General features: G+C 42.9%; 1 protein-coding gene and 1 long non-coding RNA gene across 5 annotated transcripts; one reads left to right on the top strand and one right to left on the bottom strand.

Annotated features, from left to right (window-relative positions):
• The first annotated feature begins 16,725 nt into the window (after window positions 1-16,725).
• LOC128273225 (uncharacterized) lies at window positions 16,726-18,262 on the top strand. Of its 2 annotated transcripts, none has more exons than XR_008269257.1 (3): window positions 16,726-16,944; window positions 17,707-18,064; window positions 18,122-18,262. It is a non-coding gene; the product is annotated as an uncharacterized LOC128273225 (long non-coding RNA). The 2 variants fall into 2 exon arrangements; XR_008269256.1 differs by having other exon boundaries at window positions 17,707-18,031.
• LOC128273204 (5-hydroxyisourate hydrolase) lies at window positions 17,435-19,404 on the bottom strand. Of its 3 annotated transcripts, none has more exons than XM_053011152.1 (3): window positions 19,369-19,404; window positions 17,726-18,010; window positions 17,435-17,648 (listed from the first exon to the last, which is right to left on the bottom strand). In XM_053011152.1, the coding sequence occupies exons 2-3, from the start codon at window positions 17,990-17,992 to the stop codon at window positions 17,559-17,561; spliced, it is 357 nt and encodes a 118-aa protein (XP_052867112.1). In that variant the 5' UTR covers window positions 17,993-18,010; window positions 19,369-19,404; the 3' UTR covers window positions 17,435-17,558. The 3 variants fall into 3 exon arrangements, with proteins under 3 accessions (XP_052867112.1, XP_052867095.1, XP_052867104.1); XM_053011135.1 differs by having other exon boundaries at window positions 19,331-19,393; XM_053011144.1 differs by lacking the exon at window positions 19,369-19,404 and adding an exon at window positions 18,614-18,696 and having other exon boundaries at window positions 17,726-18,552.
• Between the last annotated feature and the right edge of the window lie 3,354 nt (window positions 19,405-22,758).

The following is a 22,758-nucleotide window of genomic DNA, read 5'->3' on the forward strand; positions in this document are numbered from 1 at the left end:
CGAGCAACTTAGTGCAACCTAGTGCAACAAACATAGCTATAACAAGACCGGGTGAAAAGTAATCGATAGCACAGCACAATACTCACAACCAAACAAACCCCGAAGACACCAATAATGTATATCTAGTGAATGCAGTCGTTGTTGCCGCTACTTGATCTTATTTCGATTTCATTGCCTCCTTTACTGGCTTTAGATGAATGTTTATGTTCTCTGCGCTTTAGATGAATGTTTATGACTCAATTTACTTGTTTCCATTTTATTCTTCGACGCTGTTTCCTGTTCGTCCATTTTCCGCCTTATCCTTGTCGGAATTGCTGTGGTTGCGTTGCGAATCCACCCGTTGTGGTTGATCTCAAGTAGTTTTGCTATGATTTGCTAGTGGTTTGCCATGTGTTGCTTTCGGTTAATAAGAATTTTTGCCTTAAGAACCTTACCTGACGAAGAGCAAGCGTATCACAAGGCACAGGCAAGAAGTGTTCTTTAGATTCTCCACAACCCGCTCTTCTTTTTAGCTTTCTACCCTAACTAACAGCCTTCAACTTCAGCGTCCCGGCTCGGAAGGCGAAAAGAAAAGCTAAGAAAATACACACCACACGGGTGCAAATTTTCTCAGCCCTTCCGTGTCGTATTCTCCCCCTTTCTTTTTCTCTTTCCGGGAGTGATTCATCGAACACCATTGTGGGAACGAGTTTGTTGAACCTTCGCTCCTCCTCCTCCTCCTCCTTCTCCTCCTCCTCCTATTACACCACCACCTCCTCCTTCTCTTCAGCAGCAGACGCAGCCGCCAGCACTTGCGCCTCCTCGTCCTTCTGTGTCTTCTTCATCTATCGCGAGTCATCGAACCCCTTGGGGCCACCATCTATCCCGTAACTCTTCTAAGCGAGTAAGAAAAAGAGCGGACATCGAGAGGGGCAGAGTGACAGAGAGAAGAACAAGAATTAGAACGTTCTAGGGTGCTGCTGTTCCTCTTACTCCGTACCGTAGCATCAAAAGGTGCTTTTTGTTTTCTGGGTGCTGCTGTTGGAGCTCTTCTCATGTAATGAGAACTCGCAGAACTCAAACCGTGAAAGAACCTCCTCGGACTGCTGGCTACGACGGGCTGCTGTTGACAGCAGCGGTTTGGCAAGAGATCGAACGATTTTATTACCACAGGTCCCGATAGAAATAGGTAAACAATGGAGGTCGAAGTCGCTGTAGGGAGGCCAGACGAAGAGTGTAAGGTAGCTATTCTCAACCATGGCAGCACGGTGTACACATCTCGACAGAGAGTGTTGAAGGAGAAGGAGAAAGTCCGTCCGCGCTTCGCGGTAAGCCACTAACCGTGAGCAGATTTCTGAGAAGGTAGTTATTGTTTTACAGCTTTCCCTATAAACGTCTAAGAACTTTTCAAAACAAACCGCCCACGGAAGTGGGACAAACCGCGTCGGTGGAAGTACTTTAGTTTCAGTCTTCACCGTGTGTGGGTTGGTCTCGATGTTAATGTTTCCCGGTATTGTATGGTGTCTTGGGTACACCGAATGGATAGAATAGCAAATATGCTAATGCCTATTCCTACAGGCAGCGATGAAGTTCATCCATCCATTAATAATTACGCTTTCGACTGGGAGTGCAAAGCATTGCAAAAACTCATATCAACGGTATCGCGAGGCCGTAAATCGATTGTTTAACGCTGCGTTTTGGATGATACATCACCATGCTACCCGTGCCGGCAAGCTAAATAGCACTGTTTGGGTAATGGTAAGCATTGGAAACACAAGACATAAGACACCACACGCTAAATCTGTTCAAGATGAACATTTTTCCGGGTTTCCCGGAAAAGGAACGGATCACACCTTGGTCCTGTGGTATCGGAGATGGTTATGTCGTTTATTACCCCTAAGTTCTTTATGCCCTTACCCAAACATCCTTGTGAAAAAAGGGGGAATCGAAAATACGCATTAACGCAGAGGCAACATAATACATGATCGGTCCAGTGGCAAGCGCTGTCCGTTTCAATGACTATCGCAGCATAACGTGGCTCGGTATGGAGTGGCCACAGCACGCAGTGCTTTCAGTGCGCTCCTCTGGCTCTCTCGTAGTTAGGAATCCCACATTACGACAAGGACTGTGTGATCCTCAGAGATGTCCTTGGTGGTTATCTACTCTATGCGTGCCAATAATTTGACAATATAATAGTATAATCTCTAAGCCTGTTGAGTGAGCAAGCTGCTCGCAGCTTCACCAGTTGTATGAGTTGAAATATACCCAACTTCAATCATTTGACTTTAAACTTTAATATATTAGGTTGGGGCTATAGAAATCCATTGTTTTCTCGGTCGATGGATAGATTAGATTTCGTTCAGGTATTTTTGATCTTTGAACGATGCACCTCGCAAACAGATGGATGCCGCTAGCGGTTAAATTAGGTGAATACGGTCGATGAATTCATGGATTTTTGCCAAAGCCATTGTCTGATGACAGGGTGCACTGTCCTGAAGAAAAAGGACTCTTTTTCTTCTGCAAACCGGGCCTTTTTCACCAATTTTCAGCTGGTCCAAAAGGTTACAATAATAATCGGAATTTAACACGGTAAAGTGGTATTACAGGCAGCGGTGCACATCGCTAAGGCCGTAAAAGACGGCGACGAAACAAAACAAGTTTTATTGGAAAGGGAAGCTCCACAATTTGTCTGAGAGGTTTAGCACCAGACAATGATTGCTTGGAATAAAAATATTTTGAAGTTCTCCTTAGAATTACATATGTACAGTGGATGGCGAAAAGAAGTTTAGCTCCTGAACATTTGAAAAATATGTGAAAATATGAGTACATCTTCTATTTAAATAAATCTTTTGAGACGTTGAATGTTAGTTTGGGGTTCTAAGACTAAAATGTGCACGATAAAATGACATTTAGATGTAATCTACAGGGTGGCAACGTGAAAGTGATACACTTAAATTATGTCATGAAAATCACAAAAAAATTCTTTCTCCCTTCTTGCAGTTTTAATAACATGTTACAGTAGTAAACTCACAATGTATTTAATTCAATTCAAATCTTGCGCCTTTGTGTTTGATTACGGCTCAAAGTCGCTTTTCGAAAACATCACACGCCGCACGCACGACTTCGTTCGGCATTTCATCCCAGATTTTGACTAAACGATTTTTAAAGTGTCCAAACTCATATGCTTTACGTCGTCTAACTTTCCTAGCATGTATCCTCAAATACTGAAGTCGAGTCGGTTCAAATCTGGAAACGATGGGGGCCATTCAGAGGAACTGATAAAACATGGCAAATTTTGTTTTCACCATTTCTGAACAACCAATGCTTTATGCGCAGGTGCTGAATACTGTTGAAAGCAAAAGCAAAAATCTTCATCTCCTAAAAGTTCCTTGGCACAAGGAAGCAAATGGCTTCTGATAACGTTTTGCAAGTGGTATTCCTTGTTGATTTTCACGCCCCGATCGATGATTAACAGTGGTAGTTTCCCTTTTGCTGATATTGCTCCCCAAACCATCACAGCTGATGCATTTTGGTAACTCTCGACCCCTTTTTTTCGGCTGATACATCACGAAGACTTCCGCCATAGACATGATCATTTTGCTTGTTCAAAAATGCCTCTGAAGTAAAAAATGTTCGTTCGAAAAAATTATGTTGTGAGCAGCGTGCGTCTTCAGGAGCATCCGAGATCTGGCAACCCTGTCGGCAATATTTTTGAGAAATAATCCATGAATCCTCTGTTTCTTAAAAGGGCTATATCCAAGATCCTTTTTGATTATGTTTTGCTCATGACATGACAGGTGTGACTCATTTTCATCTCCCGTGCCATTATTCTTCCCGAGCGGGCGGGATTTGGTCGAATACGCTAATTCACCGCTTTGATTTCCCCCTAAAGTCCGTACAGCCCGTTTTTTCCCCGATTTCTTTTTGGGGACAACAGTACATGGTTCCTTGAACCGTTTGATGGTCCTGTACACGAATAATCTGGTCAAGTTCAGATGTGACAGCTTCCTCCTTATCTGAATGTTTGTGATGTTTTGAAGATGCAAGATTTTGATTTGTTCTCTTTAACAATCCATTACAATTTTCTGCTGAACGAAACACAAGCACTGACTTTATCACCTATGAATAGACTGTAAACATAGTACTTCTTCAAATAGTAAACAAAGATCGGACCTATAGCTGTAAAAATTAAAACGTTGAGCACTCGAATGAGTGTATCACTTTCACGTTGCCACCCTGTAAGTTGTGTCGGAATAACTTGTGCTCCGAGAGCATCTGAGACGGGCGTCCAAGACTATTGTTGATGCATGCTACTGTTGCTATCCTTAGGCAATTCAGTCCTGCTGCCAGAGGTCGATGGTGCACTGGCGTTCCCTTCGTCGCAGGGTCATCGGCGTCGTTTCCGGAATGCGAGCCGCTGCCATGTTGCTGCCTCTGCTGTCTGATACAGTGATTGTTCTCCTGCAGGAGCACCGTTGACCTGGCATAGGCCAGGATCTGGCAGGACACGAAGTAGATCTCCACTCCAGGGTCCCAGATGGCTCGCTCCAGCGCGATGTTAAAGAGGACGTCCCCTTGGCGCAACCTCTTGGTGGTAGTAAAGCGATTAGAGCGCTCTCCATCCATTTTCACCTGTAGACTTTCACCAGTGGTAGACTTTCCACTTCTGAATGCTCCCTGACAGTTCCCAACTATCTCTTCAACGTATGGGACTAGTCGTTCGTGCAGAACGAGGGAGAAAATGTTATAGGCGGTAGTGTGCACCGTTATACTCCGGTAGTTGCTACATAATAGACTGTCCCCTTTTTTGTGTATGGGATAGATGATGTCAAGATTCCAGTCACAAGGCATCCTTTCGCTATCCCATACCCCAGCTATGATTTGATGAATCTCGTGCTCGACTCTCTCCCCTCTTGGCTACAATCCCGTCGGTGCCTGGTGCTTTGTTGTTCTTCAGTCGACGAATGGCCCTTCGAGTCCTTTCCATGCTCGGTGGCCGAAGCAGATTTGTATAAGCCGGTGGAGCTTCTGACTGTTCAGTAAATCGGACGTTGAGTAGTTTATCAAAGTTCTGGATCCACCGCGAGAAAACTTATGGCTGGTTACTTGTCAGGTTTCCAACTTGATGCGTGGTGCGTTACGTGATAGTGTGTTCAGCATTCGAAATTCTTCCAGCAGTACCATTCTTTAATACAAACATACAATGTTCCCTAACGATGGATACGTTTATACCTCTACGATGAACGGATGCATCATTATAAGCTATGCAGCCGCATACGGCAGACCGCGCACGGTCTTCGAAGACAAAAAAAAAGAACTCGATATGAAGATTTGAGCGAGTACTTAAGCGGCGAACCTGATGCAAGGGCCCCGATATTTGTGTTTTCGATTTTCGATGTACGTTGGCTTCTGGAGAAGATGGACCAAGGAAGGAAGTTAATTCTCTTGTTGCTCGTTGAAGACGGTTTACTTTCGGTAATTTGATAGCTCCTAGAACAGATGTTTGTTCCTACAACCGAGATTCGCAACAGTGATCAATCAACAATTATCAGGTGTTTGAGTTGAAACTGTTGAATTGATGTTTAAGATTTGGCCAGCAGGGATCTATGCACTCCTCCGATTTGATAAGTACGTTTTTTTATTTGATTGATAAAGTATTAGGGTGTTCAGTAGGTGTTGAGGATCAATATCAGAGGGCACTGCTACTAGCCGCTAGGAACAGCAGGTCCTGGGCAGGCCGGCGACCAGGCATGTTCAGCGCCATTACCCTGAACATGGCTGTTTGTGGAAGCTTATGGTGAACATTATCTAGCAGTGGATACATGTGAGAGATGGTTGCGGCAAATTGAAAGGAGTTGCTTCCGACCTGAACTAACACATCGTTCAATAAGTCGCGGGACTAACTATGAAAACAGAATTTAATCGGCATTTTTTTTTATTATTCATCAACATAATCTCCTTCAAGTGTAATACAATCATTCCAACGCTTCTCTAACTTTTCAATGTCATGTTTGTGGAACGATTTGTCTTTTGACTCAAAATGAGCCTCAGTAGCAGCGATCATCTGCTTATTCGAGCCAAATCTTTTTCCCATCTTTTTGAGATCCGCAGAGAGTCAGTAATCGCTGAGGGCGAGATCCGGCGAGTACCGGCGATGAGGAAGCAGTTGGAAGCCTAATTCGTTGAATTTGGTCATCTTTTTGATTGACTTGTGGCATGGAGACTATTATTCCATTGTGAGCAAACGCGGCACCCATTTGGAAAACACCTTATTCATAGCCAATTTTTGGTGCAAAATAGTAAATGCACTACCAGTTGATATATTTACCATCTCAGCTATCTCGTGCACTTTCATTTTGCGGTCATCCATCACGATTTTCAATACTTGCTTGGTGTTTTCAGAAGTTACTGCATCATTTGGCCGATCCGAACGTTTCGCATCATTTGTATCAGCACGACCGCGTTTAAAGTCAGCATACCACCGACAAATGGTTGTTTTCGATGGAGCCCGGACAATGTTTCTCAAGCCATTGCTGAACTTGAACAGTGTTTTTCCCATTAGAAAACAATGTTTTATCAACACACGAAACTCGTTTTGGTCCATTTTTTTACGATTGCAAAGGTAGCGTCGATTGCAAAGGTAGCACCACTATAGCTTTCTTGGTTATGTTTTGAATTACATCAAATTTTGACACATCTTATCTGAAGGTTGGTACTTCTGAACCTTGGTATATAAATAGCATTATTAGCTACATCTCTACGCTAGTCCCGGAACTTATTGAACGATGTGTTACAATGATCATGAAGACGAGAAATTGCAAAAGTTCTTGAGTGCAGACTCACCCCAAACACTACAACAATTGGCAGAAACACTGAACATGTCCCAAGCAGCAAATATTCAACGTTTAAACGCCAGAAGGTTCGAAAATGGGTGCCACACAAATTAGGCGAATGGCCAATGAATAGCCAATTTGTTTCTTCAACGGCACCAAAGGAAGTCGGTTTTGTGTCGATGCTCTGTGTGTGGTGGAACCGGGAGGGTATGGTGTACCACGAGCTACTAAAACCGGGTTAAACCGTGAGTGCAGGTTGCTACCGACAACAAATGATAGATTTAAACTCTGCACTGTTTTGCATGCCTTGTAGAAAAGGCCGGAATGGGTCCGTGGACACGGTAAGGTGATATTAAAGCATTACCACTGTTAAAGCAGTGACTGAGACTACCGCACCCGCCTATTATAGCGATAGTGATGTAAGAACCATTGTTTCAATGAGTTAGTGAATAAAGCAGTGCAGGGAATCTCTTGGACAGTGGAGAAGAGGTCGGCGGTTGCAGCGCCGGATAAGTTCCAATCTTATAGCGCCAATCCTACACCGCCGTTGACTGATGTTCAATTGACTCCAAAAGCCCAAAATGAGTGTGTATCCTAACGAGGTTATTTCCCTTCTTTCTGTTTCCTTTCATTTCTCACCCATAATAATAAATCGGCGGCAAAAACACCCGCCAAGATGAGGTGGAACATCTAAGTTATATCGCTTTTACTTTGTCCTTCCTGGTATGTTGTGCATCTCTTGGGCGGAACATCTTAGTATACGTTGTTCGCCGCTAAAAAAACGGTAAAAAATGAAGTTAAACGGTAATGCAGATAATTGAAGAAGTAAAATAAAAATCACTGGTTCTCGCTGGTTAGAGCGTTCCATCGAAGGTGCAAAGAAGTGTGACTGTCTTTAACATCATACCTTCTTCTTAACTTTCTTCATTCACTTCGTTTGTTCTCGCCTTGGTTCTCGCACGCATTTTCTTCACCACAAACTGTGGCACTATCTCCCTGTAACCATCCCGTTGATGAAACCCTCACCGCCACCCCGCTCCCGTAACCCTACATCACTCATCAGTAGTATATAGCCCAAAACCGTTCGCTACATCATCACTAAAAGGAAATGAAATAAAAGCGAACCGACCAACACACTCTCGGAAACAAAGCAACGAAGATGTGCGCAAAGGACAAACATCGTTCGCAGATCGTTAGTCGTGTGTGGAAGGAGCACTGCAAATCGTTTACTTTTTCACCATAAATGGACTGGCAAACCGGTAAGAATAAAATGGCTTGCGCGTTTTCTCCTTCGTGTCTGTTCTTGTTCTTATAGAGGAGCTATGGTGGATGATTGTGAGTAGTTTGTAAAGTGGTTGGTGTGGAGTGGGGAAAGGGTTGCAAAGGGGTGTATAAAGGTTGAACAAGGCATAACCAGCAGCAGCAGCACCGCTTTACCGTAAAACCGTCCGAAGTGCGACCGGGTTGGTTGGGCAGTGATGGCGTTTTGTCCAATGCTGGAGGGGGTTGGAAACCAGGAATGAAAATAGAAATACAGTGAAATACGGCCAGAGAAGGCTGGACAGCTAGTATAAGAAGAAACGCTCAAGAAGCTAACACGTTGAGTGTTTTTTGGAAGGAACAGGAACAGGAAGATGACGAGGAGAAGGAAGAGACGGAGGATGAGGAAGAGAGAGATTTAGATGGCAGCGTTGTATTCAGACTACAGTTATATGAGCAAACGGGGCTGTCTGGCAGAGAATCCAAAATAGCGCCATTGACTAAGGCGGCCGCGACGGTTCGGGGTTAGTCTGTCACGTCAAAGAGATCGTCGACGACAAGAAATGAATATACGGCTTCCATCGTATGTGTGTGGATTTCTTTGAATTCTAGAGGCACTTTCACAGCAAAGTGGGAATTTGGTGTACAGATTGCTTACCATTAAGGCTCGTCCACACGTAACGATTCATCGTTTCCGATCAAAAAAATCTAAAGGCTCGTCCACACGTAACGATTCATCGTTTCAGATCAAAAAAAATCTAATGCGCCGAGCATCAATTTCGGACCAATTTCCATACATGTGTGCGTGTGGATAGACATGTGTGCATTGTAGCAATAGCGGATCTGAAACGATGAATCGTTACGTGTGGACGAGCGGACGAGCACACGGGGTTCAGGGAACCAGAACTTGATTCGTGGACCTTCCTGATTGTGTGTTTGGGAAGCCAGTTGCCTACTAGACCGTCGCACCTTGGCTAAATCAACTTCGTGCAAAACCTAGTCGTGGTTCCTTAGTTCATTAAAACCAAATTAGCAAGCACTATGACAACCTCACTCGGTATCTGATTATATAGGTGCTGTCATTTTGCTGCAGGTTTTTATATACCAGGGGTGTTCGTTGAGAATGAGACTGTTAAAAAGATGGCTGTACCTGTCGATTGGGACTTCCCAGTTTAGCGGTTCATTCATCATTACCTTATGTTGACATCAGGTAAATGATTTCAGGTCGGAAAAAAAATTATTTCGGTTTGCAACCCATCATTTAAAGGGTTAAAGTATGTCAACTTTTGTGCCTGAAAATGACGTTTTGCGGGGATTATTATTTTTCTGCTTCTCTTGAAGAAATCTGCTTCGGAATCGCACCAAATGCTTGTCGGGACTTGTGTTTGGAAGATCGCAGTGCTTTGAGTGGTTTGAAAAATTCCAAAATGGCGATTTTGACTTTACAAAAAAAAGCGTCCAAGGACTTCAAAAAACGGCCTTTTTGATGGGACAGAAAGGTGTGGTGTTTCACAAGCTCCTAAAACCTGATGGAAACGTTAATTCCGATCGCTTCTGTTAACAAATGATCAAATTGAACCATGCATTGATCGAAAAACGACCAAAAAGCCGTTCCTGTTTTCTGAAATGGAGCCGCCTGGTGGCCCGTGGCAACAACCACCAGGCGCCCCAAAAAACAAAACTGTTTCAGGATACTATCAAATCACTTGAATGGGAGCTGCTATCCCTCCCCGCGTTATTCACCAGACTTGGCTCTTTCCGAATATCATTCATTTTCATCGATGGGACACGTATTGGCTGAGCAGCCCTTCGTTTTTCTACGAGGAAGTGGAAATTGGATGACTAATTAGTTTACTTAAAAAGTCGAAGAATTCTTTCGTCTGGGAATCCATGATTTAGCAGAGAGATAGGAGAAATGTATAGCTAGTGATGGCACATACTTTGAATAAAATAGAAAATCGCATTAAAATTTTATAAACATTTTTTGTGTGTTAAAAACAGTCTCATTCTCAACGAACACCCCTGGTAGGATTGATACTGACAGTGATCGTTATGCAGTTAAGTTGGTGATGGCGAACGCAGTTGTGTACATTTGGAAGGAGATTTTGACGAACTAGGGACTAGGTTTCGTCTGTACTTTACGTAGCCAAGACACGGTGGTGATTTATTAGACTTTATTTATTATTGTTTCCGATACGGTAAAACGTCCTAATGACCCCTCCGTCACGAGGTGCCTAGTGAGGTTATTGATCGCTCTGTAATGGTACCAATAGTATACCAATGGTAAAGTAATGATAATGATGCTTGTTATAATCGTTATGCTTGTTCGATTGTTCATCGCTCTTTATTGGTAGCAATGGTGTAATAATATATTAATATAATCACTAAGCTTATAATAGAAAATTCACTATGTGTATACACAAGTTTTTGATTGCTTACTAGTTATTTTTACTGGCTAGTTGCCAGCTAATATAGCTGGAGAGTAAGGTGCTAGGCGCTTAAAACTGCGCCTGCCCATTGTCTAGTTGCCCTATAGGCCATTCTGCCATATCGCTTGCCTTCTATTGCGGCGCACACAGTGCTAATAGACTTATACTCTATCAGTATAAATCGGGAAAGTTGGCGTAGGGCGATGAAAAAGTTTTCATAGTTGCTGGTATGTCAGATGGCTAGGTAAGTGAAACAGTTGAGGAGATTGCTCGAATCAACCTAGAGACCGACATATCCGGCGATGAGATAAACTATCACCATCATCATCATCGCTATCATCATCACCATGAAGTGTTTCTAGAGCTCACGAGAGTAGAGACCGCAATGGAAATTCAAGATTTCCCGTGTGATGAAAACCTGTGCGTAAAAGAGGACTGCTGGTCACTCACCTTTGCTAAGAGTTCCTCTGCATTATTTTACTTCAGCATCTTACCTTCCACCCTTTCGGTACCTGTACGCTCATTCTTTCTTTCTCTATGCCGATGTTTCTCTATGCTCGTTACGGTTTAGAAAGAGAAGCTAAATATTAACCATCGAACAGTTTTAAGCCACTTGCGCAAAGCTGGATTTAAAAAGAAACTCGATGTTTGGGTGCCACGCCAATCAACACATAAAACGTTATGCATCGAATTTCCATCTGCGGATTCATTTATTATGAGTTGCTTCCGTGTGGCCAAACACTGAATTCAAATCTCTATTGTCAACAACCGCGCCGTTTGAAGATAGCGAATGTCCAGAAACGGCCAGAATTGACTAACAGAAGAGATGTTGTGTTCCACCTGGACAACGTAAGGCCATACGAGGGATGATCAAAAAGTTTTGCGAAATGGGAATTTCCGCGGCTTACGTATATCCGATTTTCGCATTAGCAGTTCGCATTTCTTTGTGGCATTAGCTAGCTACACATGTCAGTGACTTATGGTGAATATTTCGGCCATTTTGAGTAATCGGTCAATTTTTGACAGCTGTGTAGCTTGGACAGGATTTGGCTCATAGGCGATTTTTGTTAAAGAATATATGTAGCCCGCAGAAATTCCAATTTCGCAAATCTTTTGGATCACCCCTCGTACATGTCTGTAGTGACTCGCCATAAACTTTGGGAGCTTGGTTGGGAAGTTTTAATGCATCCAACATATAGTCCAGACCTGGAAACAAGCGGTTGTCGCCTTTTACACGCATAACAAAACATCTTAAGTGATAAGAAATTTAGATCAAGAAAGGATTTTGAAAAAAGGTTGTTAGAGTTTTTCGCCAAAAAGGTCCAAGACTTTCTATAAGAGAGGAATTATGAAGCTAACTTTGAAACGGTAACAAATTTTAGCGTATTTGACGCAAATCAGACCATCCGAAACATCTTAAATAAAGTTTTTAAATTCACGCAAAATTAATGGGTTTCTTTTTCCCCTACCCAATACGAAGTAATTTTGTTTAGCACAAAACAGCGGTTGACGTTAATGCTTATACGGTAGCCGAATCCAAGGTATTAGCGCCACCGTCTCGCGCAAACAGAATCAGTTATTTTTTTAATTGCCGGATGACCAGCGCTCTTAAGATTTGATACAACATTGTACACCGTTGATGAGTGAATAAGAGAACTAGTCGAACAGATAGAGAGCCAAGAAGAATCAGCACTTCGAGAGATTCGTCCATCGACGGACTGTAGTGTCAACGCTCAACGTCATGCTACCGCTTCATTCTCTCGGCTATCCCCCCGATTATGAAACTCAAACGGTCATTCGAGCGTCAATTTGCTATAGCTTTCTCTTTCTGCCTTCTCTCTTGCTATAGCAAAATTAACGTTTGAGTGAACGTTTGAGTTTCATAATCGGGGGTGTATGAGTTGTCATTTGAGAGATTTGGCGCATTTTCTTTCATCTGTTCATGGCTATAGGTTGCGCCGAACGCTCTGAAGTATGTACACACACACAGTCTCGTAAATGTTCGCTTCTGCAACGAATGACACGTATAGAAAGAGTGATGTTTTTCTATGGACCGACGGGCCGCTCTCTGAAAATCTCTGACTGTAGCCCTAACCCATCATAATGTTGCACGATGATTTCCGGCGTCGGTTTTGTATGATGTGACGGCTCTGACTACACTCGGTTGATCTTAAGCCAGTCTAGTAATAGCTTAGCTTGGCTTCTTCATTCGTTGACGGTGTAAACAAATGATTCCGCAGTCTCCAACAAAATTGCATGGTCATTTTTTATATGAAGTAGATGCGATGGCAACGGCTGTCAGCTACGGCCATGCAGTTATGTATATTAATGAAACAATCAGGATCATACAAGTTTCTGCTTAGACTTGCAGTCGTCATCCAGCGTTCATCGGCGAAAGACGTGTTTTCGAGTTCAAAAGGAAAAGAAAAAAGAAGCAAAAATGAAAAGAGGAATACAGAAAAGGACCACCATGGTCCCAAAAAACAAACGCAGGGCCACCAAGCGTGAGTGTGAAAAAGACTCAAGCAGGAGCAGCAGCTATAAGAAGGTGGTTGGATACCTGAGAAAAAAAAAGAGGGAATTTCACTCCTATCCGGCTACAACCGACGAGCGGTCTTTGCCCCTCTTAGGGAACATTTCCACAGCTCGCGGTCGAGAACCTTCGTCCACCACGTATGAATACCGGCCGATATCGCGTCCCGGTCGACGCAATCTCTCCATCTCACACGGGGCCTACCACGCCCCCTCTGTCCCTCCGGACGGCCTAAGTGGACTTTACGGGCTGGTTCATCGTCTGCCATTCTCATGACATGACAAGCTCACCGGAGCCTGGCGAGACGCACACGCTGCACGACAGTAAGGTCGTTGTACATTGCGTACAGCGCGCTGTTGTAGCGGCTCCTCCATTGTCCCTCCTCACATACGGGGCCAAAAATCAATTTAAGCATCTTCCTCACGGACGTGGCTAAGAGGGTTTCGTCAGTTTTAGATAGTGTCCATGTCTCAGAAGCGTATCTGAGTACTGGGATTATGAAGGTTCTGTATAACCCCAGCTTCGACGACACGAGATGTGAGCGAAATAGTTTCCTCAGACTGTAGAATGACCTGTTAGCTGCTAGCACCCTGCGCGAATCTCCTCAGTTATGTCATTATTGGTGCTAACCTTTGACCCTAGATAAATGAAACTCGGGACGACTTCGAACTTTCGGTCACCTACCAGTACGCCACTCCCAAGTATTCTCGCCGATGTTGTTTGTGCTGCTGACTGCTGCTGCTGACTGTGTCGCCATCACGAACTTGGTCTTATTTTCATTTATCTGCAGGTCGAGGTTCCCTGCAGCTTGCTCAATCCCTGTGTAGCCTTGAACTATATCGGAGAGCCGTCGACCTATAATGTCTATGTCATCCTAATAGGCCAGGATACGACTGGACTTGAAGTAGATTGTCCCTGAGGTCTCCCCTGAAGTCTGAGGGAGTTTCGGATGGATCGCTCCAGCACGATGTTGAAGAGGAGGCAAGCTAAGCCGTCCCCTTGGCCCAATCCCTTGGTGGTAACAAAGGGATTCGAGAGCTGTTCATCCACCTTCACCTGGCTTGTGACGTTGGTCATGGTCATTATAACAATCGCTCATCATCGGTCATCGCTCGTAGTTGCTTCTTCTTCATTTATTGGTTGCAGAGATGGCCTGGTTAGGGGTTGCAGCGATGGTTGCTGATGGCCTGTTTGTACAACTCTTGCATCCGTTCTTGTTTCAGGGAATCCATATTGTATCGAGTCTGTGTGTTATTCCCGCCCGTTGTACTTCGGCAAGTTATTCTACATCGGATGACTGCGCCAACCAGGTAGTGATCTGAGTCGATGTTGGTCCCTCGAAAGGTTCTGACGTTTAACAGACTTGATTGATGTCGCCTATCAATCAATGTGATCTATTTGATTGGAAGTAACTCCATCCGGGGATACCCACGTGACTTTGTGGATGTCCTTTCGCGCAAATTTGGTACTTCCAATCACCAGGTTCCTTGCAGATGCAAAATTGATCAATCTGCAACCATCATCATTACCATTTTGGCCCGTACTTCGTTTTACTGTCCTTCCCGTACTTTACGTACTCGTTCTCTCTTCCTCCTTCCCCATCGCCGTACCCGTCATGGCTCTACGGATCCCTTTCTACGGTGTCTCGTAAGCTCTCATCTTTATTGTAAATATTTTAGTAATAAGATTCCGTGTCTAGCCTGACGGCGAACACTGGTTAATGTTCTTTTTGGCGCTACAACCGCTGAGCAGTCTTGGCCCTGCACCAGAGACAAATGTTAATCTCTCTAATGCTCTTTTCTGTAACATTTAATTTTTGCGGACGGGATTGTTAGCCCCGCGCCAAACCCCCCCTGTCACGCCGGTATCGGGAATCGAAACCATGGCCGGTTGAGTTACAACCGATCCCGGGATTCGAACCACGGCCAGCTGCGCTAACAGCAAAGAGCGTTACCGACTGCTCTATCAGCGGGGGTCAAATCGGGCGATCGGGCCTTATCGCAGGCTTATTGTGCTTGTCGGAAGTTGAAGGTCTATTTTATTATTGCTTCTGTTCTATTGTAGATTTGTTACTCTTTCTTTATGGTTCATTTCGTTGTCGATGCTATTGATTCGTTGTGGTTGACGACCCAAGAAGCCATATTTTGAATTCAAAGTCTCTATAATACAAAAAAAAATATATATATATATATAATTCTATTCCACAGTGTTGGAGCGACTGCTGGAGTGCTGATGTCAGAGTGTTGTTGCTTCTCTGATGGGTCTGCAGACAGCATCCGGACCATCTACTTAAACGAGGATGGATTGTATTAGCTGGGTGCGTGGTAATAAGATTGTAAACCCGGCGATTGTACGTTCGTTGCTGGGTAACGAAATGACTTTATGACTTTAACGAAACTTTATAGAAAATGCCATAAAATGAGGATTTTTAAAAGTCGTCCGAAGTGCGTCCGAAATTGTGTCCGTCGGACGACAAAATTGCTGCATTTTCCAGGCCTTCGGACGGTGTTTCAAGTGTCCATCGGACGGTAGAATGGACATAGTTGCTTCGTCATGAGAATGGCGGACGACGAATTAGACCATATAGTCTTTATAGGACCGTATAGGCCATCCAGAAGGGTAGAGGGGATAGAAGGTGCCATTTAAGAAGCTGCGAATACATCGATAGCTTTGCAATAGAGGCGGGTGGAACTAGTTAGCCGATGAAGGAGCTTGACCGAGAGTGATTGAGGGACTCTCTGTAGCAGACCAGAACCGTTCGGTAGTTGTAGTTGCCGGATAAACCAAAATTGACGGCCATCGCCATGGACTTGTGTTAGTGTTAACGAGCGCTGTTGTTTATATCATTAACTGCTTTTCTATTTTTAAAGACCACAGACGGCGTAGAACTCCAAGCTTTATCTACGACAAAAAAAGATGAGATTCTTACGAGACCGTTGATGGAACACTTTCTGGCGATTATCGCCGTGGAAGATCGCACTGCGCATCTCATTCAAAAATAACATGCGATATTTACCTAATGGTCGGCAATGTGTTTGACCGCAATCTATTTGGTTTACTTTTTCGATGGTCCTTTGTTTGCAAAAGACATTCCAACGCCAATGATCAGGGCAACAACAGTGAATCCTTGGGCTAGAATACGAGCGCGCATCATGTACTGCGACATTTCAGACCGACCTTTTCGAAAATTCCACAGGCCGAAACCGAGCGCAGTTAGTGTTGCTGCACAGCCAATAGGAACTAGAGGATTTTCCTTCACTTTCCGGATCATCTTTTCCTTTGTTGTTTCAGCATGAACATCCGCGAAGTCTTGACGCATTTGTATCCAATCCAGCTCTCCTTGTGAAGGTAAATCCATCGAGGCCGATGTACTTGCGATTTTTGCCATTGAATTAACAGCCGCTTCGCTGACTTTGCAAGCAAGAACAAGATGTTATCTAATATATTCATATCTCAAATGTTAGTATACCGCGTACTTACTTCGATGCTGCTGTTTTCACCGTACCACGTTAAAAGCGTTATGAAAACAGTCTAACGACACATGCAGCTTGATGTCCCAAGTAAGCTCCGATGTTTGGTTTTCTTTGGGAATTACCAACACTACTGACTGTAATGTGACATCGGACGGTAATGTGTACGTGATATAATATAAACTAGAAGCACATACGCATAGACGTGGGTACATGTGTATGGGTGGGCAACCTCAGAAAAAGAAGACGAGAAAGGTCAAATAACGTGTGCAATTGCTATCCTGACAGTAGTGTTCGTGCGGCGGGCTGTTCTCACCGTATAAGTCTGTCACCGTCTGTAGGACTCAATTTGTTTACAAATATAAAGTGTCACAACTAGCATACTAACAGTAACCTTCGACAAGCATTCGATACTCTTTTGCAGCAGGTTTCGTCAAACGGTAGTAGAAAAACGAAGCAATCCGCATTTAGTACATTCGCATTCTCAACAAGCTATTGCCTAGACTAGCTCTAACAAAGATTTCACACAACTTTAACCAGTTCGAAACTCACTACCAATAGAATCGCCATCAATAGCTACAAACACCGGCAACCTTCGGAACAATATACAGCTATCGGCCACCATCATACACAATTAGCTATGGGTCTCATGAAACTTCACCTATTAGTAGTAAACACATCCACATTCGACAACGGCAATAATACTATTACAACATGAACCGACACACGTGGTGTATTACGTTCAGCATCATACAGCCGAGTTAGCCCGGGATAAGTCCATTCTATAGTGGAGGAAATTCCGCATAGTGATCAAGATAATCTTGTTAAGTTAGATTAAGATAACTATTAATTAAATTTAATAAATACGGCCCGGTCCGTTCTTCTAAAAAAAACCAGTTCGAAACACTGAAATATGAAATAAAATTAATTTTGTCACGCCTTTATTTATTTTGCACCCTCATCAATTAAATACACTATGGAAACGATTAGTGCAGAGTACGGCCATTAGGCATAGGCTTGAGGCTGAGGCTAGGGCTTAGAATGGCAGTAAAGCTCAAGATCCACGGTAGGTAGTGTAGCCGAATGGATTCAGTAGCAGCGGGATGTGGTAGTGCTGGGTTTCGTTGACAACCGCGAACACGATCTAAAAAGCAGAAAACCGAAGGAATAATTGAAAGCATCTATTTGCATCAACATTTTAGGCTGACAGCACTCTTCTACCTCAACGAACGGGTAAAATGACTCGACCTTCCGGTAGCGGAAGTAACTGTCAACTTCAAAGTGCAGCTTGTAAACCCCACGCTGCAGGCCAGCGGTCTGCTGAGTATCAAAGAATTGTCGGAATCGCCCGTCGGTGTCAGTGGAGCCAGAGCCAATCTTCGTCCAGGTTGTAGTTTCCGGTGATCCCTGTCTGTACAGCGTCACAAGCACTTCTGTTGCTGGTTGGCCACATGTCGTGTCGAGGATGTGTGTTGAGAGGTTCTGCATCGTTCGATCTTCTGGATGCTGTATACAGCGTGAATGGCGGTTAGACGACGTTGACGATGAACCTATCACTACGTAATGCGTAATTATTCTGACCAAGCACGATTGAACGCTTTGTTATCTATATTTCAGAAACCACGAGATTACGACGAAGGCTAATACAGTTAACTATCACTAATACACGAGTGCTTTCTGGAACGTTTTCCGGTTGTTGTGGATGCAGATTACACGAACAAATAGTAAAATTTTGCGAATAAAGATGTGCAGGATGGATTGACAAATTATTTTTGTAAACAAAGCTAACCATGCTTACGGACTCATCGCGGAATGAAGCCTACACACGAACACTAACGCATGGGTTGCTATTGCGCTCAAGTGTGTGTAGGGCAGCGGTTTAGCGTTTTCCCATTTGCACACTACCGCAAGTGTAGGTAATTTTTCCATGTGTGTGAATCTCATTTTCTTTTTAACTCTACATCACTGATCCATTCCTGTCCATGGGAACAGAAGTCTTCGGCCGTAGCTTCAAAGTTCGGTGGGGGCAAATATAGCCTATTTAAAATCTGCAATTCAGGAAACAGGGTGAGAATGCAATTGATAACAAATGCGTTACCAGATACTAACAACAGTGGCACAGTGTTGAAAACGGTGCCGAATTCGTATATAAGACTACGGTGAAAAGAGTGTGAGGTAGAAATCATAATCACAGATCAATGTGTACACAGTTTGTGCGCCATGGATGCTGCAGCGTGCTGTCATCGGCCACATGTGTGCGTGAATTGGGAACGACTTTCATCGCTCAGAGTGCGCAGTAGTAGTTTAGAGTAGAGCAACGGCGTCCTATGCTGTTTATCTCCTTTCGTTTTTGTCACCGGTCAATGGTTCTACGAAACGTTCTAAAAAACTCACTTTCGATTTTTTAAGTTTCTTTAAATTTTAAGGAACATAAGATTTTTGATTGGTTGTTGAATAAATAAATTTACTTTATTTGCATATGGTGCTTGCATTTAAGACATTAAAGCACATGGGATAGAAAGTCGCGAGCTTTGGAAAACATATTTCTACGTATCAAAAGGGAACAAAAAGATCCAACTTGACTTTATTTATCAACGTTAAGCCTAACTGAAGGGCCAGACGAAGCGTAAATCCGAGCGCAAAAATGTCAAATCGATCCCGCATATGTCAAATCGTATATGAATCCGCAGACTCATGAACGATTTGACGTTAAAGATTAATGTCAAATCGTTTTTTTCCGCTTCGTGTGACCCTCCAGTAACAAGTGCTACACAATCATTATATCGCCGCTCTTACATTTAATATCACTTTTATAGAACGACTTACCATTTGCTTCAAAATAGGATAGGAGCGCAATTTCTTACCGATGAGCATTATTTTGAGATCTGTAGCTTGTAGTTTCTGTTTTAGCGGATTCCTTATAACTTTTCTACTAACTATTCTTCTAACTATTCCACTTTTCAAGCCATTGCTTCGCTTAAACGGTATTTTTACCATCAACAGGCAGTGTAACATTAAAACACGTAATTACATTTGATCCATGGTTCTGAAAATAGCAAAAGTAGTGTCAGTCGCAGCAGAATAACTCGCATACTTATGAGAAGAATATCATAGAATTTTAACGGTTTTCTTTTGAAGGTTTGTACTATCTGAAAAAAACGGTGAATGCAATTAGGCTGGCCCCATCTGTATGTTAGGCCCGCTACTTTTTAGACCATGTGTTAGTTGTCGGGCTCGCAAGCGTCGCATGTTAACATACCACGCAGTTGTGTTAGTCGCACATCAGAATAGGAGCGACACACATTTACAAAAGCGCATAGATTGCTCATTGCTACGCAAAGTCCTATATAGAAGTAGAACGAACTGTTTTTATGTGCATGCGCATTCACAAGCACAGTTCCATGAACTGCGTCGCGATGCAAACATCTTCAGTCATCACTAACATTACTTCATATCCGAGCCAAGCCCGTATTCAAAGAAAGGGGATTCAAATATTCAAGCTCTTTAGCTGCCGCAAAATGACAGCGCTTGTACAACAAACTATGCAGTTATGTTGGTGAGGGCGGAAACAATTCTTTGAACTCTAATGAACGGCGCATGTATATAAAAACAGTCGGTTCTACTTTTCTCATGCAGCTCGTGTGTAGATCATCCGTCTTGCCTTACCGATGAATAGGTTGCTGCACGAAAAAGTCAGTTCGAACTCTGACAATGCATAACTTTATTTTGCAAAACTTTGAGTGCTTCACACGGCTTTACCCGGTATGATATTAATAAATAATAATACCTCTATATGACTTTGTTGTTACGCTTTGGCTCGCTGACACCACACGCTGCACACACACAAACGTGTGATATGGCATGGTGTGCGTGGTCGCTGCACATGTAGGGCAATGCGATGCGTGCACGCGTGTGCGCCGTCGTGGCGTTGTGTCGTTACATCGTTACGTTCGTTGCCGCTGTCGTTCTTCGTCGTCACTACGTTCGATCCATCAGTAGAGAGGAAACGAAGAATAAGATGGCGATCTGTCTTGATGGGTAATAAGCGGTTTTAGATTTTCGGTTGCGCTGTAAGCAGAGCATCGCGTGTTCGGTCTGTTTGTATAATTGGTGAAAACAAGTACTTATAGTTCGTGAATTCGTGTAAAACTGTCGTAAGCACTCGACCGCGACGAATGTGTTACTATTGCTTTGCTTAATTTAGAGGCGTTTTGTTCAACCTCCTTGGTGCGCTCCTGTGAATCCTTCGAATATTTTCTGTAAACGTGTTCGACCTCGATAACCACTCGAACAACACATCGAAGTGGACGCCTGGCAGGTATGTTAAAGGATTATCTTTCAACTGTTTAAGGTGCACATATCGATAACTTTTCAATTCGTTCGTTATTGATGGTAGATAATTGCTTGGGGCTAATGTGTCTAATTGCATTCCGAAACCAGAAGTGTGCAGTTCACGGGAGCTACAAATGGCTGTTCAAGGACACATGTTACTGATGCTTGTGTGGAATAGCTGTTAGCCAAAGCTTAGAGTGACCAAAGCGACTAGGTATATGGCTTGTAACATGTTTTACAATGGCCTGCTATGCCTTACAGAATCCCTAAAGTTGACACCAAACGCGCTGCTCCTCTACTTAAGCAACCGCGGATAGAGGAATCTATAAATGTTCAATTATAATGTCAGATGTCGTGTTGATCATATCGATCTAATAGTTATTTTAATCTTTGATAGTTATGCTCTATTATATGTTTGGTGTTTACTGGTTTGGTCGAGAGTGTGCTTTAAAGGCAACTTTTTTGTTTCATGGCTAATTTGCAGGGCCCAGCGAAAATGGCAGACTAACTGCTCTCGGCGTTTATGACAGTCGCATATCATTTTATTAGCGAAAAAAACCCATCAAGCTTGCTTTGCATGTCCCTCTCCCATTTCCACTATTACGTTCATCCTACTAATATATTTTTCCACTGTGCTTATATCTTGCAATACACGTATTCGCAATTACTACGCTACATTCCATGTCTTCTCATCTCTAGTGATCTCTTCCACTAACTATAACGATTTCATTCAACGATTTTTGGTTTTAACAACGCATGACTTTTTATTCTGGGGATTCAGCAACATGCTGTCAGTTAAGGATTGAATTTAAATAAAAATTAACGTGGGCATAGGTTATACGAAACGGCAGTTCCGCTTCTACTACGAATATTGTGCCAGTGTAGTATTTTTTCATTGTATCTTAAATGTGTACTATCGAAAAAGATATTTTGGATGAATGAAACATATTTTGGAGGAATGAACTTTAAAACAACGCATGTTTAGAAATGTGTGAACGGAGTTGGTGTCTCTTATAGTGCATCTCCACAGTATTTACATATTAGGTAGGCAGTTTATTCCCTCCATAAGTTTTTGGAACACCCGACTAACAAAGGAATATGCATGACGTAGAACTAAAAACAAAATATCAATCAAATTAATTACGGTTTGGAAATTTTGGTATATTTCAAGATTCTAGGATGTGAAAAACTGAAAAAGTTAGTAGATTATTGAGAACGCTTATTTGCACCAGTTCGGGTTCAACAGTTCGGTTTTTTGAATAGTTGAAGGTTTTTACATTTGTAATGTTGAGTTTGATTTCATTGAATAAGTAGTCCGGAATATGTATTTATTTCTTTAATGCTTACACTTTCGGACTCCCACGTTTGTGCTCTGCTCTCTGTCTTTCGCTCTAGCTTTCTCTTTCTGTTAATCTTCTTTGCTCTTTCTATTATAATTCTTTCAATCTTTCCACCTACCTTCCTTTAGCCTTCCTAGTTTAAAAGGAACGCATCATTTCATATATTCTTTCGCCAGAAGAAATGGGATGAGAGTAAGTACCGTGGCAATCGTTAATGTATCACATACAGTGTAGCATGTGTGTGTGGCGGTGTTGTCTACACTTTTAGTAATTATGAACACTGTTGGGCTTTCTCCATACTTTGCTATATTGACAGAACATTGTACAATGTATCTCTGCTCCCATGTCGCTATTGCTGTTGGGCTCATATTTTTTGGTTTTTCTCATTGAAAACTGTTAGAATTGTTATTAATTCGTTTCATGTGCGGAACATGAAAATATTGAATGCGGTCGCTGTTTATGCTCTACGTTCTCCATGTGCGCTTGCGTCAACGTGAAAACACATACATACACGTGCACGATAATATTGTCTCGCTCGTGTATGGTGAGCAGTATTAGTTTGTTTGACCATATAACATGATA

Source organism: Anopheles cruzii, chromosome X, assembly GCF_943734635.1.
Source record: "Anopheles cruzii chromosome X, idAnoCruzAS_RS32_06, whole genome shotgun sequence".
Classification (NCBI taxonomy): Eukaryota; Metazoa; Arthropoda; class Insecta; order Diptera; family Culicidae; genus Anopheles; species Anopheles cruzii.

Bases quoted from the DNA above. Each gene is read 5' to 3' on its own strand.
- LOC128273204 (XM_053011135.1), bottom strand. From the start codon at position 19,378: ATGCTCATCGGTAAGAAATTGCGCTCCTATCCTATTTTGAAGCAAATG. The intron at 18,011-19,330 runs GTAAGTCGTTCT...CGCTGTATACAG, and splicing joins ATCCTATTTTGAAGCAAATG to CATCCAGAAGATCGAACGAT. The intron at 17,649-17,725 runs GTAGAAGAGTGC...TCTGCTTTTTAG, and splicing joins CATTTTACCCGTTCGTTGAG to ATCGTGTTCGCGGTTGTCAA.